Source organism: Thermothelomyces heterothallicus (assembly GCF_042370625.1).
Source record: "Thermothelomyces heterothallicus CBS 202.75 unplaced genomic scaffold P884_scaffold_26, whole genome shotgun sequence".
NCBI classification, from domain to species: Eukaryota; Fungi; Ascomycota; class Sordariomycetes; order Sordariales; family Chaetomiaceae; genus Thermothelomyces; species Thermothelomyces heterothallicus.
The window spans coordinates 453,086-470,768 of NW_027192587.1; the positions used below are offsets into that span (position 1 = coordinate 453,086).

Below are 17,683 nucleotides of genomic sequence, written 5' to 3' on the forward strand. Positions count from 1 at the left end.
TCATTCCCCCATTCGGCTTCACGAAGAGAATGCTTTGGTTGCGCGATGCGCGGGGTCGGGCTGCATTTTGGGTCTGTTTTCTCCTACGCGTAGGCACGGAGGGAATGTGATTTGTGCCTTACATGTTTATTTATGTACATGCATACAATACATACGTATGGACGGAACAGAACGTACTGCATTTTGTGCATCTCCCTCCGCGTGCCACGTTTCCCTATGCGCGATTTACACGACAAAGAGTCCATGGGCAAATGGGCTGTCCTGCGAAAAGGTCAACATTACAATTTTTTTTTCACCTTTGTTGATCACTCAATCAACACATTCGTATTGTGTTGCCACAGACCGGGTGCTTTCCCCGCCTTGTTGCTGTTGCTATCACCAAGTACCTTGCTCTATTCGCCTTAGGCCGAGCTAGCGACTGCACTCCGCTCTGAGCTAGGTACTACACTAGTTGATGTATGTACTAGTATGTACGGACGGACGTACAGTACACTACAGCTACTCCGCAGAAGGCGGGCTTCAAGAGGAACCCCGCAGTGCGGGTCGGCCCCGCCTCTGGGGCTGTTCCGGATCCGCTTGCCCGACAACTGAATCAGTGCGCCTTTTCATTCTCACCGCCATGTGAGGTTACAACTGACCAAACCACTTGGTTTAGACGTGAAATGTTGTATGATTGACGGGGAAAAGAGCCGGGGCCCTTGTTTGGTCTTCGTTTCGCCACCGCGCTGCAACTTTGGTTGTTTTTTTCCCGCTTTTTTCCCGCTTTTCCCCCCGCGTGGTTTGTTTTGTTTTGGAATCCTCTGCCTGGGGTGCTGCTGTCATCGTCAACGCATTGTTATGAGCTATGGTTGATGGGCCCCTGATAAGCGTCGGATTAGCTGGCGTTGATCCGCAGTGGCCTCCCCGGAGCGACCTGGTCAGGCTGGCGGGCCGGACGGCTGGTTGGGCCGGACGGGAGGGCCGCCGTTGACGCGGCCTGGTGGACGGTGAGATGTCGCGCGTGTTACAGAATTATAGAGCGTGTCGGCGGTGGTTGGAGGGAAGATGGGTGAGTTTGCGGTGGTCTTGGGCCGGTCCGGGCGGTCGGAGGGCTGGTTGGGTGCCGGGGTCACCCGGGCCGGTGCCGGTGCCGGTGCCGGACAATGCAGCGAGTCGTGTTCGGACGGGGTTTTAAGCCATTGCCGTGCATGCAGATTTCGGATACACTCGTTTCCCACCTACCGCACGGAGTCAGCATGTGACAGCTCCTGCATCTCACATATGCAGCTAGATTAACTGCAGATTGAACGAACCAGTTACTCACCTATTACTCAGTCTTCGGCAAACCCAGGCTGAAAGGGCTGCGCCTGATGACGGAAATTGGTCTTACGAAGGATGAGCGAGGCTCAATTGAGCGCCGGGCGGGATGTATCTTAGAGTGTATGTATGCGTCAGCGGTACTCCGTATCTCTGATCCGAATGCTACATTATTAGTGTGTTAGGCCTTCCCCGGATTTGCATCACCCTGACACGGGTTTGACCGCGAGGCACAATGCTGCGCCGTCATCTTGCTGCTCAGAAGGGTTGCCCGTTTCGGCAAGTAGCCAAGGGCCAGGCATGGTTGTATGTATGCACAGTACATGTGCATACATCATCAACGCCTTACCTAACTGCTCGATAAAGGTACACTGCACTAAGCAACGAGGCTTCCCCTCCCCCCCCAACAAAACGACTGGCAACTTGCAAAACCAACGGGTCCGGCGCCAGCTCCGGTGCTACCGAAGGCGAGCGGGGAGAAGTGGCCGTGATTGGCTTGGCCGTGCTCGGGTTGTACAGGAACGACTGGCTGTCAGAGCTCCGGGTCAAAACGAACTTGAGGTGGCCTGCTTTTTCAGTTCTCTCCTTCCAACTCGACAAGCCAAGCCTCGGGCGGACCGCTGGCTGGACCTGATGCGATGGGACGCCTGGCTTCTCCAGCGACTCGGGTTGCACCGCCACAACTTCCCGAGAGTCCGAGACTTTGCAGGAGCATGATATGGAGGCATGATTCAAAGCACGCGCTAGCTCAAAGCGCAGTATCGCCATGTTGTTGAGCGATGAATCAGTTTTGAGGGGGGCCCAAGTCGACACTGGGCCGGGTGTCGTGGCCTCGCGACGATGAATGTCGGTTTGGAGCGATTGATGAAATGGAGATCTTGTCGCTTTGTGGGATGTGGCCAGTTGATCGATCAGTGGAGTTGGATGACAAGCCATGCTTAACCCTAACCCACTCATTCCCGAAAACTCCTCCAGCAGAAGGCATTAATTGAATACCATGCACGTTCTCTTCACTCTCTGGCAGCATCAGCCTAAGATATTGAGACACTGATGCAATACGTGTCTACGGACGCGTCCATCATATAAGGTTAGATAAGATAACTGCCCTATGGAGTCTGTAAACGGTGGGTTCTTTGTGCCCATCCTCTTCTTATACAGAGCCACAGGGCCAGCAAACGTTGATAGAGGACATCGATCTTTTGAACTATTTTGACCACTACAACCAGACCTCCATCAAATGGTAGCGAGCACTACGACCAACCATCTAACAACCATCAGCACTAGATTCGTATCGCTCTAACGATTAGTTTAGTACTAATATCGCGATAGTTATGCTCAGTTTTGGTGACTTGGTAACCGAACCAAGCAATTCTATTATAACTACTATAAAATCCCTCTGTTCCTAGCGACTAAGTAACCAGGGTAGTCATCCCTATCTATCCCTCTATTCCTGGTGACTAAGTAACCAGGGCAGTCATCCCTATCTATCCCTCTTTTCCTAGCGACTTGGTAACCGGGATATTCTTCTACCTTCTACCCCTTAACTCTATCTTCGTTTATTCCTAATAAACGAACCTTATATTAATACCTAGATCTTTTCCTATAGACGATCCTCCTAGTTGTCTATATCCTCTAAACTCCCCTACTAAATAACTATTATATAAGGAACTCTCTAACTATATAGTAAGTGTACTCTAAAGATACTATAGAATGCCTCCTCTAATAAGTTTATAGGTATTAGAGCCTAACCCTAGCGGTTAACTACCTTAAGAAAAGGAAGCTCTTATATAAGGGATAGAATTAGTAATAGAATTTACTAATGAATATAAGATAGAATAAGCTAAACCTAACAAGTTTAGCACTAATAAAGAGATACTTATTTAGCTAAATAGTAAGATAGATTTTTGATTTACCTAGCTAGAGGCCTAAATGAATTATATTACTAAAACTACTAAAAGATTTCTTAGTAAATTTATAAAGATATTTGATAAGAATATAAAAAAGGGTCTTACTAGGATAGACTATAGAATTATAACCTATATAGTAGAAATTAAAGATTAACTTGCCCTCTACCTAGAAAAGGAAGTTTTAGTAATAATAGTATTACTAGCTAAATATATCAAGGAATTAGAAATATATATAACGTAATATAGGGATATTCTTAATAGAGTAGTAACCTAGATAAAGGAGATAGTTAATATAATATATAGATATAAAGAGGAGGAGGATATATAACTACTTAGTCGTTAACGATCTTCCCTTAACCTAACCTAACTTAATACTATTATAGAGGAAGTATAAGAAGTTAGTAACCTTATAGAAAATGTATACTATAATAGTAGAGCTTTTCCTATACCCCTTAAAGGTGCTAACATTAGCTATAGGTTCAATCTTAGCTAGCCTAAACGCGTATTATAGTATAGAATACTATACTTTGTAGCTAGTAGTAGTAGAGATCCTAATTCCCCTAACGATAGTAAAGATAGTAATGACGATCCCCCTAACTACCGCTATACCCCTAATAATAGGAATAATAGGCGCTATCGAGGTATACTAACTTTTGGTAATAATAGTAGTAATAGTAATAGACGTTATATATATAAATTAACGTATAATACCACTATAAGTACGTAAAGCCGCTTAGACTTTAAGATTAAGAGGGACGATATTAGCTAATTTAATCCTTCTTTTCCTAACCTATAATCTCTAGGCATTATTAATAATAGAAAGAACCTGGTATTTACCGACGTCTATTACTTCGCTAACCGTATTAAAACCTTTTTAGAAAGCGACCCCTATAGAAGCGTTAAGATGTAGATTTTATCCTACTTTTAAACTCTTCTTAGTAGCCTAGTAATCATTTAGTAGACTAACGAATTAAACGGTACTACGTATAGGTAACTACGTAACTAAGGACTTTAATCTATCATAGAACGACTATAGGAATGCTTTATACTCGATGCTATAACTACCACCCGCAAGTTTAATAAAAGTCGCTTATATTTAAAGGACATTGTAAAGGACAAATAGGTACTTAGTTTCTTTATATAGAAGATGCTCTATTAGGTATACTTAATATATATACTTAACGAATATAACGATAATTAGCAAGGAGTTATAATTTAAGTTTAGTCTATAATAGATCTATATGTTAAGTAGTACTTAGATCCTCCCTAGCGACACTCCTTACTTAGAAACTATATATAGTATATCGAGTAGTCTCGATCTATCGTTCTGGTAGCCGCTCTTGACCGCTACCTATACCTATAGAAGAGGCCATTCCTAGATAAGTCCTTAAGAGCCAAGAATCGCGGTCTTTTTAAGCCTTTTAACTATAATACTAACCAATAGCGACAATTTAATTACTAGAACGATAGACTATTTAGGAATAATATATATGACTATAGATTTGATCGTAACTATAGAAATGACTACTACTATAAAGGAACCTACTATAACTAAGGCAATTATAAGCAGTAGGAAGGAAATCGAGATAACAAGTTCCGTAAGGACAATTACTAGCGAAAGGACCATCGCGACTATATATACTTTATAAAGGAAGCTAGCAATAGCTCTAGCTCTAAGTTAGATCAAGTTAACAATAATTTGGCCACTAGTATCCCTAAATCTAGATCCAAATCTTCGGATAGCGATATTAATATTATATATATCGTTTTAGACTTGTAGCTTACCTACTATAAGTGCTATAATGCCTTTAATTCTCAATTCGAAGTACGCTCTTATGCTAAACGGTACTATAGAAAAGGCCCTCTTCCTTCTATCCATAACTATAAAGCCAATCTTACAGATTTGGCCTGCCATACTTATAGGTTTTATAATACTATACTAGATTCGCGGAACGTACTCTTTTGGCACTTGAAGTCCTATTAGAAAGCGAAAGCTAGTAGTATTCGCTACCTTATTAAATCCGGTGGCATTTGTAAGATAGAAGAGCCTACTATGCTGTCGGAAAAGGTATACCAGGCAATAGATTTGACGACAATATCACTAGAAAACGCTATAATAGATATATACTAAGTCAAGGACGTACCAGGTAGGTATATAGCTAACCTCTATAGATTGCCTTTAGGTTATACCTATCTATACATTTAGGTATACTACAAACCAACTAACCGTAGTGTTATAGAGATTTACCTAGATCCTAGCGCTAGTCGCTCCCTTATTAACTATAGTTTCTTATAATGATTAAACTACCAGATTAAACGATACAAGGGTAGAGTTAAAGGTATAGGAAACGCCATACTAAGTCTTAACGAGTAGATAACGTTCGATATCTATCTACTAGGTATAGAAAACGGTATCCCTACCCTAGCTAAGTTTACCCGTTCTACGTAGGTTATCGACTCCCTAGTACCGAATCTCCTAATAGGCAACGAATTCCTAGATTCCTATAATGCTAATATTAATTACTAGTATAAGGAAGTCAATTTATAGTTATTTAACTTCTATATTCCTTTTTCTATATATATATACTCTATATCCTATATACGGAAGGTCAAAACAACTAGGGAAATTACCCTCCTACCTAATTAACAGGCAATAGTGCCTATCGAGTATAAGCCTCTCCTAATAGATCGCACCTTTGTATTTAACTTAGCCTATATAGCCGTTTACAACTTTATAGTAGATACAAAGACTCTAAAAGTGGTATCTATTAAAAATACTATATAAGGAATGATCTATATCCTAAAGAGGCACCCTATTAGAAGGATCGAAGAAATAGAAGATAGTAGCTATTTCGCCTATTTGTAAGAAACAGCTTTTAGCGCTACTATAGTCGTAACTACCGCCGTAATAATAGCTATATTAGCTATAGCAACTGACGTTAACCCTATATTAATAATCACTAATCATTACGATATAATTCCTATCAATACCTCCTTCAATTTAAATAACTATATAGGAGTAATCCTCGAAGGTAATTACGTCTCTCTAAAGCGACTCGTACCTATAGCAATGTTTACTAATATTAAAAACGCGAATTCAAATATACCTATTAGCGACTTCGTCTTCTAACTTACCTAGTACTCTAAGAGAATCTAACGGCTAGATATTTCGTCAAAAGTAATACCTAGAGCCGCTGGCGACGCTACTAGTAGTAAGGAACGTAAACCGCGAGTATTAGAGAAGCATTCTACCCTAGGATTAAGGATATCTAGCTCCTTACCTAAGATCGTTACTAATAACGGTATCTATATCTATATAAGTAACTTGGCCCTAGCTAGGAAGTTTATTAACCTAGTTAATAAATTTCTATAACTCTAGAATGATAATGGTCTAATCGATATACTAAAGAGTAAATAGATAAAAGTGCCACTAGTAGAAGGCTAGTAATAATAGAAGATACACTCCTATACGTACCCGTTAAGCCAGAGGGACAGGGAAGTCCTAGATAAGACCTTCGACGCCCTCTATCAATAGGGAAAGATACGATTTATAAAAGAGGCTATACCTTTCACCTATCCTATCTTCGTTATTTAGCGCAATATTAAGGACATTACTAAGGGTCGTATTGTCATTGATCTATATAGTTTAAATAAGGTTACCATCCTAGATAACTACCTATTACTACTATAGTTAGAGATCATTATAGCCCTATATAGGAAGAAGTTCATTATAACCATTAATACTATATTATTTTTCTATCAATTTGGCGTATATCTATAGCATCATAACAGATTTATACTAATCAGTCTATACGGTTTAGAATAGCTAACTATGGTACTTATAGGTTACTATAATTCGCCTATATATATATAATGATTTATAGATCAGCTATTACGACTGTTTTCTACCTACTATTACGTATTTATTAACGATATCGTCATCTTCTTAGATATAGCCAAAGATCATATACGCTATTTAAGGACTATCTTTAGCCTATTCGAGAAGAAGAATATTGCCATTTCTCCTACTAAATCCTATATTAGATACCTAGACGTAGGACTCCTTAGCTTTCGGGTAAACAGTCTTAGCCTTACTAATACGGCTTAGTATATCGAAGCGTTTAAGTAACTATCCTTTCTATATATGTTAAAGGCGTTAGAATAATATTTAGGCGCTACCGGATTCCTATAGCATTTGATTTTATATTACGTAAAGATCACCAAACCACTATAAAAACGTAAGACTAAATTACTAGTATAAGGGTATAAGTCTAGCAGTTTAGAAGTTAGTAACCATACCAAACGAATAGGCTATTATAGCTGTACTTCTTTCAAACCGACCGAGCAAGAAAAGGTATCTTTTTTAGCCCTATAAGAGGCCATCTATTATAAGAACCTAACTATCCTACACTACTTCAATCCTAGCAAACAGCTATATATTTAACTAGACGGCTGTTTAGAGTGTAGATTTAGTATTATAGTCTTCTATACTCGCGACAAATATAACTAGTACCTAGGCATACCTATCCTAGCTAACCAAGTACTACTAGTTATATTCCTAAGCCGCCTATTAATAAAGGCTAGGATATAATACGGGCCCTCTAAATAAGAAGTCGCTTATCTAGTATAGGTAATTCGTAAACTACATATAATGGTCTATTTAGCACATATACCAGTCATCGTATTAACTAACCACGCTACTATATATAGAATTATAGAACAAACTAACCTAGATATAAGCTCTACCGACCACGCTAACCGCCGCCTAATTAACGCGTCTATCTACCTATCGTAGTATGACCTCAAGGTCTACCATCTTCCTAGAAGGCTTAACTTCGTACCAGACGCCTTAAGCAGATTAAGTACGCTAAGGGACCCCGAACCGTCTAAATGCTCTAATAGATTAGCTATACTTAACGATATATAGTTCGCCTTTACTAAAGCGTAGATAGATCCTGACCTTAAGGTAAAGTTCGTCAATAGCTATAAAACTAATGCCAAATACGCCTATATTATTAAGGACCTCAAAACCAAGCATATAGATAGAGCTATCGACAATAAGGGTATCGCTATCTTTTCGCGCCATAGGCTACCGTTTATCTTGATCGACGAGCTCCTCTACTATATTTACCTAGATAGCACTCGCGCGTTATATATACTAATAAGCCTTATATAATATATCCTTAGCTTAGCCTATGATAAGAAGTATTACTTTAGAACTAACAAGATAATATATAACTTATATAGTATTATAATCGATAGAAAAACTAGGTAAGTAAAAGACTATATAAAATACTATCCTATTTATTAAGTTAACGCTATAGATCGTAACCTTCCTATAGGTAACTACTAGCTAATCTGCCTATTAGATACGCTACTAATATAAGTAATTATTATCGACTTCATAGTAGCGCTACTATTAGTTATATTAGCTAGAACGCTATAGCACTTAGATAGGTATAATAAATTCGATTCGATAATAATAATATCCTATAAGTTGTCCAAACAAACGCTCCTTATATTAGGCTACTCTAGCTATATTACTACAAACTAGGGCTACGTACTAATACGACAATTACTCCTATCCAACTAGGGAGTACCGATAGCCGTCATATCTAATTATAATCGTAAATTTACTTCTAAACTATAGACAGGTATATAGAAGGCACTAGGTATAAAGCTATTAATGATAACCGTATACCACCTATAGGGAGACGGTCTTATAGAGCAAAAGAACTAGACTATAGAAATTGCTCTATACTTCTTCGTATATAAGAAACCAGATGACAATTAGAATACCATACTTCCATAGCTTTAGTAGCATTTAAACAGCTCCTATATAGCCTCTATTAGTATATTACTATATAAGCTACTATATAGTTTTAAACCTATAGGACTATTAGAAGCACTAACCACGCCATTATCAAATATAGTATAAGATATCCTAGTCTTATACGAATATCTACACTAGGATACCTAGATAGTAATAGATTTTATAGTAGCTCGAGCCAAATACAGATATAACGCTAGCCATTATAACATCAAGTTTAAGCTAGGCAACCAAGTATATTTATACCTATACTATAGCTACTATCTACTAGGTTAACCATCATATAAATTGTCCTAATAGTATATAAGCCTATTTAAGATCATTAAACATATTAGCCATCTAATATACTACTTACAATTACTACCTAATATAGATATATACCCTATAATATCTATAGCCTATATATTACCTATACCTCCTAGAACCGACCTATATAACTATACTATACTACCTACTAGCCCTATTAAAGATAGCTATACCAATAGTAGGCTAGAATCCGGTAACAAATACAAAGTCAAGCACATTTAAGACTATAAGCTTATATATAGTAAATACAAGTATCTTATCAAATAGAAAGGACTTGGCTACAAATATAACATCTAGAAAACTAACTTCTAGCTACACTATACATATAAGATAGTAAACGAATACTAGGCTCGTCAAGGAGGGCAACTAACCACCTCAAAGACTCGCCCGGAGGCGGGCGCAGCTAGAAAAGCCGTGTCAAAGACTCGCCTAGAGGCGGGCGTGGCTAGAAAACGCCTACGTGGAACAAGTGTAGACCAGAACGATATATAAGACACCATAGTGGTGGTATAATACCACTATTTGCAACGGGGATATTTACGTGGAAAGAAAGCTCAAATTAGGAGCTATTTGGAGCCTGTAGTGCGGGCACTACGTTTTCTTTTCTAGGCGGGGGACTTGATGTAATACGTGTCTACGGACGCGTCCATCATGTAAGGTTAGATAAGATAACTGCCCTGTGGAGTCTGTAAACGGTGGGTTCTTTGTGCCCATCCTCTTCTTATACAGAGCCACAGGGCCAGTAAACGTTGATAGAGGACATCGATCTTTTGAACTATTTTGACCACTACAACCAGACCTCCATCAGACACGAACGAATATTGTTTGAAGCAAAGCGACACGAGAGAGCCTCCCGCTTGCTTGGTAAATACCTACCTATATGGAAAATTAAGGTAAACCGTCTTTTTATTTGGTTACGATCACCTACCTGATGCCAATAACGTAACTCGCTTAATTAACCAAGGTACATTGTGTAAGAGTCGCCTTGTTATCTGGAACAGGGTACATTGAGTAATTATGGCATCAACCTGCAAATAATTAAATCAAACGCCGTCGCTTGCCAGCAACGCCCAGAACATGGACCCGGCTTGAGGCTTGTTAGGGGCCGTCTCTGATGTCGCCGCATCCTATTTTCCCATTCCCCAACTGGGCCACTTCATAAAAGCGTACCTATCTTCCCCGAGCCATGTTCGGAGTAATAATTAATGAATTGAATTGGGGAAGCTCAGGTAGGGATATGGATAGCTACTACTTATATATCTTGGGTGGGTCTGAGACTCTCATATACAGACTTTTTTTTTCCCTCTTTTGTCCCACAGCTTAGGTACCCGAGCCGTGACCCTACATAATGCGGAGGCGGAGAGGAATATACGAGTTCTAGGATCGGGGATTTTGATGTCAAGTAGATATAAAGCCGGTAGCGGAGCGGACGCAGAACAGCCGATGTCATGATGCATGGGAGCGCGCAGGCGCCGTTCTGAGCGGAAGAATTGGCGCTGTTAAAAACATAATTAATAATTACTCTCTTGCTGCTTCACATTTTGCCCTCCATGTCAAATGTATGCCCGAGATGTTCAAATCCAGCCAAACTCTCCCGTCCAATTGACAGAAGAGTGCACAGTCTGACTGACAACATCAAAGGATCTTAGGACTGCGGAGGGCCTAAACGGTGCCCAACACCCGGAGGCTTGTCAAAACTCGTCATAGGTGTAGCACAGGATTCCGTTTTCGATGTCGAGAACGTCGCGGACCTTCATGTCGGGTATCAAGCCATATCCCTTCAGTACCGTGTCTAGGGTGAGCTCCACACATTTGCCAGGGATCGGGGAAGGCTCGGAGCAGCCGGAAACTGTGTGACACGAAAGGTATTAGTCAGGATGTCCTCTCACACATAGGTCTTCTTCTTCTTCTTCTTCTTTTGAAGATTTCCCACATGGAACAGGAAATCAGACTTACTTGTGGTCTTGCGGCTGGATTTGACGTTCTGCCAGCGCGCCCACTGCCAGTCGACGAAACCGTGGTGGAGGTAGAAGACGGGGTCGTTCGGGGAGGCGCTGATGCTCTCCATTGCGCCGCCGACGGCCCGGTGGGTGGAGGAATGGATGGTGGCCTCAACGCAGCGACGGTGCCTCTCGTACTCGGCGTTTCCGTCGCCCTGGCACAGGTCGAGGGCGGCCGTCGTCACCTCGGCGGCGATGGTCTTATCCTCGCCCCGGGCGAGGCAAGTCGGAGCGCCGGGGCCGAGAAGGACCGTGGTGTTGGCAAACCACTTTCAAGGTTGTCACCGGGGGTCGATTAATTAGCGGATGCCGAGTGCTTATGTTATGCTTGAAATTACCAGAGAAGAAGAGAGGGAAGAAAGAGAGAGAAACAAGTATGATCAAACGAAGAGGATATGATATCCTATACTTACGCCGTCGGTAATGCATGTGGTCCTACCGTCTTCCGTCCGGGGGGGGAGCGAGCCGAAGTAATTGGGCGAAAACAGATCGGCCCCGGCCAGGTTGCCGGTGTCGTCGGTCTCGCGCCACCAGGGGATGGGCCCCCGGTAGGAGCAGTGCTTGCTGAGGAGCGTCTCGAGCATGTAGATGTAGTAGCGGTGCCAGGGCAGGAAGTTGTCGGTCTCGTGGATGTTCCATTTGGCCTCGTTGTGCGCCCATGCCATCTCGTCCCAGATGCTCGTCGCCTCGGACCAGACGCCGAGCGGCTGGCTGTCCATCAGGCACTTGACCGCCCCCAGGTACGCAAGCTTTTCCGACTCTTTCAGCTTCTTCCACTCGACCCGGACCTTGGGCTTCTTGCAAGAGGACGTGTGGGGGGCGTAGGCGGGGGGGTAGGCGGGCTTGGTCTTGTTGCTGTAGTTGTTGAACGAGACCCTGTTGTTGTCGGGACCGCGACCGCTACCGCTACCCCTACCGCTACCGCTACCGCTGCTACCGCTGCTACCGCTGCTACCGCTGCTGCTGCTGCTGCTGCCGCCGCCTCCGCCCTCGTCATTCCCCGTCATGATGGCCACGGCCTCGTCCCACGATAACACTGGGAACGCGTCCATGTCTTGTTCACTCATGCGATGAGCCGGATTCTTGACGATGTCGAGATTCCCGGCTGCCGGGATGGAGGCCGCTGCTGCCCACACGGCTGCCGACAGCACCGGGGCATACCTGGTGAACCTCATGGTTGGCGATCCGGCTGATACCCTTGGGGGGAATGGAGGGGAATCCGTATGGTGTCCTCTTGCCCACGTTCTGGGACTGGGAAAGGCTGTGGGAATCGACTTGTTATTTATGGCCCCGGATTCTCCTTATTCGCCCCGACCCAGAGAGAGCAAACAGCCCGGTGACGGGTGAATCACCAGGGGGGTCGACCGTAATTACGCGACGGGCCGGGAGCACTCTCTCATGGCCTGCCAGCTTAGCCTGAGTCTAGAACCACCATGACGGCGCGGCATCGAATTCGGGCGGACACGAGGTTACACGAGGTTACCGTGTTCGGATGATCTGTCTACCTTATTAACCTGATAAGGTTCGATTCTATGCAAGGGGCTCTGAGACACTCGGCGGGCCCGGGCTTGTTGGAAGCAAACGCTTTTGATTTTCCACGCTGATTTGCGGATTATGCGGATTACAGCAACCGTATTCGGACGAGACACCAACATAACGTTAAAGCCGAAAGGAAATTGCCGTGATTGGGTCATCGCCGGCGCGTCCGAGACAACTTGACAGGGCCTTGACACAGGGTTGACAAAAAACGCGAACATACGGATACAAGTCGCCTCGTGCGCTTCCCAGCGGTCACTCTCTTTTTTATCGACTCAAACTCAAAATAGGAACCTTTAATTAGCTACGGCCCCCATTTGGTCGGTATGTCTGTTTGCACCATCGCGCTTCGCGCTTCGCGCTGATTGCTACAAGCGGGCGGATCGAGGCGGATTAAGTCAGTGTTGCCTCAACCAGCTCCCGTTCGCACTTTTATCTAATATCATTTGATGATAATAGAAACGCGGTCGCATGATCATGGAAGCTCAAACTTTGGTTCGGCGACGCAGAGACTGATTCGGCCGGCAAAGGGTGACCAGATCCCGTTGCCAACTCACAGCCCTCTTCGTACCCAAGGCGTTGTTAATTTGTGTGTACCGCATCAGGAGAGTATTTTTCTAATGTAATTGCTCCGTGAAATGTACTCATTTCTCACCTGTTTACTATAATATCTGGAAGGGTTCGGCCTACAGCTCTAGAGGTCTCCCAGGCTACGGTACGACAGTAGGCCCGGGAAAGTATCAGGGGGGGTATAACCCCCCTACAAGGCCGGCAACAGAGGCTACAGAGGCTACAGGGCACTGGTCTTGCACTAGTGGCCAGCTGGAGTGCCCGCTAGAGGGCCGACCAGGCTGGCAGGAGGCTATAGAGGGTGTCGGACAAGGACCCCCCGTACCTGGTTTTCACCCGCCGGGGGGGGGGGGGGCGCCTTAGAAGGTACCAGGGCCTGACGAAGGCCCAGAGCTCCCTATTGGTACACTATAGGCCTGTACAGGGGCTATTGGCCTCCGGGACTTCCTTTTTAGGGTTAGGGTCCTAGGGGTTAGTACCCCCTACTGTGCCTGTGGCCAGGGGAGGGAAATAGTGGAGTACCTGGTTATGTGGTGCCCGAACCTACCAAGAAGCCGGACCTGGGACCCCCTAGAAATACGGTCACAGAGGGACCTAGACCTTGTTTTACAGGGTATACAGACCCGAAACCGTCGCCTGGCAAGGAGGGTTCTACAGTGGCTAATGGACCTAGGGAGGCTCCCGGAGTATAGCCTTACGAGGAGGCTAGACTAGGCGACAGGGCCTCTATAGGGCCGTTCTAGCCACTTCTCCTTTTCTTAGTAGTGTATTAGTATTCGGGATAGGGTTTAGAGAGGAAGGGGCAGAGGTTTTTATCCGGCCCTTTTTGGGTACGGTTTGCTTTGTAATTAACTTAAGAGGCTCTGCCGTACGCTTAGGCATAGCAGTGTAGGACTAATAATAATAATAATAATAATAATATCTGGAAGATATCTTTCGTGTAATTAGGTATCTAAGGTAGTCCTGGTGGTAGAAGTGCGTAACAATTTCCACATCACCAGGTCGGTTCTCATAACGCGTCTAAACTGTTTCCGTCCAGTTATCGCGACTAATCAGGTATAGTTGTGGTATGGCACTTGAAGGAAGGCACCTAAAGGAAATGGCCTCCTGATCGTCTAGTTAATAATTAGCCGATCATAATTACCTACTTACACTATTAGTTAACTATTATTTCTTGATGGCGAAGATCTTGTACGAGCCTGTCAAGAACAGGTTAGCCAGCTCGACCGCCCCAGCACCCGTTTTTCTTCTCCTCTGGATCCCACCTACCGACAAACTCGTTCAGGTCCGTCTTGCCCGGCACCACGCCCGCGGGGACGGAGCACCCGCTGCCAGCAACCGCGCAGGCACTGGTGCCCGGGGCAGGGGCAGTCTCGGATCCCGCACCGCAGCACGCTCTAGCGGCGGCGGCGGGAGCCTGCGCACAACAACTCTCGGCTGTCTTCCTCTTCCCGTCCTGGTCTGTCTCCAGGTAAACATTCACATCCGCCCCGGTATCAACAATCGCGACATCTGATTACCCACCGTCAGCATGGAAGGAAGGAAAACAAGCACGCCAAGAAGAGAAAGAAATCTTACCGCGGAACCCGGCCGCCTCCATCCAGGCCTGATACTCGGCGACCTGCGCGGCCCCGGCGATGCAGCCGACGTACATGGCCAGGTCGGCGCGCAGGCGCTCCGGCAGCGGGCGCTTGGCCAGGATGTCGGACAGGGCGACGCGGGCGCGGGCGCCCGGGCGGAGGAGGCGGTACATCTCGGCGAAGACGGCGGGCTTGTCGGCGTGCGGGACCAGGTTGACGACGCAGTTGGAGATGACGCAGTCGGCCGTGCCGTCCGGCAGGGGCACCGAGGTGATGTTGGCCTTGAGGAAGGTGACGTTGCCGTTGTCGCCGCCGTCGCTTGTCCGGGAGGAGGCCAGGATCTGGTTGGCGCGGGCAAGCATGTCCTATTATAATAAAGGTGTGTTTAGTTTGGTATGATCTTGTGAGAGGGAAAGAAAAGACAAGAAAAAGAAAAGTGGTAACTCATGCCCGGCTCAGAAAAGCATCCTACGGTTGGAGAATAAAGCTAGGGAGGTACTTACCTCGTTCATATCGATGCCGATGGCCCGGCCCGAAGGCGCTACTTTCTTGGAGGCCAGAAAGACGTCGAAGCCGGCACCACAGCCAAAGTCCACCACCGTTTCCCCCTGGAAACAAACAAAGCAGAGAGAAAGAAAATCAATGTCAGCTGTTGTTGAGAGATCAAGCTAACAGAATGACTGGGACAATCTTTCACTTGCCTCTTTCAGACTGGCAATGGCCAGGGGGTTGCCGCAGCTGAGGCCCAGATTGGCAGCTTGCGGGATGTTGGCCAGCTCGTCGGCACTATAGCCGAAGGATTTGGCCACGGCCTCGCTGTACTTGACGCTGGTGCCACTTGAGGCAGCGCTGTAGTGCTCACGGACTTTGTCGTAGAGGTTTTCGGCTGAGTCCATGATCATAAGGTAGCTGTGGTGATAATAGTAGGTTCAGCTCAAGTAACTGAATCAATGCGCCTTGTTAGCGAGCGCCAATCTGGTGTGATGATGGCGGTGGTTTGATTGATTTGGGCTGCCCCAATAATAATCAAAAAAAAGAGAAACATTGACGATGAAAAGTTAAGGAGAAATATGGAGGATTTGGGCCTATTTATTCTCACTTCCGAGGGCTGGGCTGATACCATGCACCCTCAGCTTCTGGAATCTAATTCGTGTAATAGATATTCTACTCGTACTGTTAATTAACGTGATGGCTGTCTGCGAGTTGTCATCGAGCGCTTTCCTGATCAGGTTATTCCAGGGTTTTCCCTGGCTTGCCGCAGCGGAGCGACGAGCTAACCAAATGCAGCATGAAATCGGTTCGTCATCGAGATATTTCCGCTTGTGGGCAGTCCCGTTCCTTCTAATGAATTACACTCTGGCTCTCATCTATCTACAAGTCTCAGATCACCTATGATCCAAGTAGGTCTATTTCTTAATCATAGCTCTTTGTTCCTTTATTATTCTGTTGACGTGTGGACGCCGTGAACATAATATGGATTCCAGAGCGTTCCGCTCCCATACCCGCAGGTTCTCGTGCAAACCGCCGGGTCATGACGCAGCTCGCCAGCGGGAGAACCAGCGACGGCACCGCGCCAGAGTCAAGAGCCGGATCGCCGAGCTCGAAGCCGCGCTTTCGGATGCACAAGCGAGGCTCGATGAAGCCCTACAAAGGATCGACGCTCTAACCACCGAGGTCCAGAGGCTGCGTGCTCTCAGCCCGAGCTCGCTCAGCGCACCGCTGCCGGCGGACCGGGCAGAGCTAGGCGATGCTGCCGCCAAATCGGAGCTTCCGGAGAGCCCCGGGTGTTGTCTCTGCTCCCAGGCCGCGGGTAGTCTCACTGCCAATGCCGCCCCGGACTCGCGCGACATGTTCATAACGGGACAAGCGACCAACGAGGTTAGCACTCCACAGCCGAAAGGCCAAGCCGAAACCGTCGACGCCACCGCTCCTCCAGCAATGCGCAGCACGGAGCCGGTGATTACGGGAGGAACCCGCGGCGCCGCCGAGCCGGCAGCGGAGATCGACCTGGAGGATCTCAATGACGACTGCGCGCTCCTCCCGGCGCCGGGCGAGGGGGAGTCGACGATCCCCTGCCGCGACGCCTACTCCATCATCAAGGAGCGGAGCGCGTCATCGGAATTCGATCTCGCCGTCGCCAACGAGTGGCTGAGGCCGGGCTTCCGCAGGGCCATTGCGCCCGGGACGGGATGTCGTGTCCAGACGCACATCTTGTTTGCCTTTGTCGACCATCTCACGCCCGGCTAATAGTTACGCCCGTAATTAGAACTTATCATCATAGCACTGCAGTGCGTCGCGGTGACCTACCAAGCAGTTGATTATTAGGTCAACACGTAATTGGTGGTGTGTCATTGGATGAGAGCATGCCATCCGGAGCGTCTCAAACCATTAAATAATTAGTTAAGAGGGGGAGGGATGGAAGGGTTGAAAACTTACAATGGTCGATATTAATAGCGAACTTCAATGCACTCCTTGAAGAGCGCTCGTCGTTCTCGCTCTAAACTCGCAATCTAGAAACAGCGAATGATGCTCCTGTCTAGCTTTTTTTTTCCCGCTGATAACAATTAAATTTTTGAGTTAATAATAGCTGGTGTGGTAGGCGCGATAGGGTATTATGCTGTTGTTCTTTCACTTACTGCGTAATTATCATTATTAGTA

General features: G+C 45.6%; 4 protein-coding genes across 4 annotated transcripts; 1 reads left to right on the forward strand and 3 right to left on the reverse strand.

Annotated features, from left to right (window-relative positions):
• Positions 1-917: 917 nt before the first annotated feature.
• P884DRAFT_294367 (uncharacterized protein) lies at positions 918-2,272 on the reverse strand (the record flags this gene model as incomplete). The annotated part of the gene is made up of 4 exons (XM_069444275.1): positions 1,729-2,272; positions 1,646-1,667; positions 1,259-1,275; positions 918-1,217 (listed from the first exon to the last, which is right to left on the reverse strand). Exons 1-4 carry the CDS (start codon positions 2,251-2,253, stop codon positions 918-920), a joined length of 864 nt encoding a protein of 287 aa, XP_069294784.1. The 5' UTR covers positions 2,254-2,272.
• An 8,758-nt stretch (positions 2,273-11,030) lies between these two features.
• Positions 11,031-12,346, reverse strand: P884DRAFT_208645 (tyrosinase-like protein; the record flags this gene model as incomplete). The annotated part of the gene is made up of 3 exons (XM_069438890.1): positions 11,031-11,188; positions 11,296-11,608; positions 11,753-12,346. The coding sequence occupies 3 exons, from the start codon at positions 12,344-12,346 to the stop codon at positions 11,031-11,033; spliced, it is 1,065 nt and encodes a 354-aa protein (XP_069294785.1).
• A 2,266-nt stretch (positions 12,347-14,612) lies between these two features.
• Positions 14,613-15,921, reverse strand: P884DRAFT_302468 (S-adenosyl-L-methionine-dependent methyltransferase; the record flags this gene model as incomplete). Its single annotated transcript, XM_069444946.1, has 5 exons — positions 14,613-14,644; positions 14,715-14,957; positions 15,024-15,390; positions 15,529-15,674; positions 15,738-15,921. 5 exons carry the CDS (start codon positions 15,919-15,921, stop codon positions 14,613-14,615), a joined length of 972 nt encoding a protein of 323 aa, XP_069294786.1.
• A 577-nt stretch (positions 15,922-16,498) lies between these two features.
• P884DRAFT_249758 (uncharacterized protein) lies at positions 16,499-17,272 on the forward strand (the record flags this gene model as incomplete). Its single annotated transcript, XM_069440612.1, has 1 exon — positions 16,499-17,272. One exon carries the CDS (start codon positions 16,499-16,501, stop codon positions 17,270-17,272), a length of 774 nt encoding a protein of 257 aa, XP_069294787.1.
• Positions 17,273-17,683: the final 411 nt, after the last annotated feature.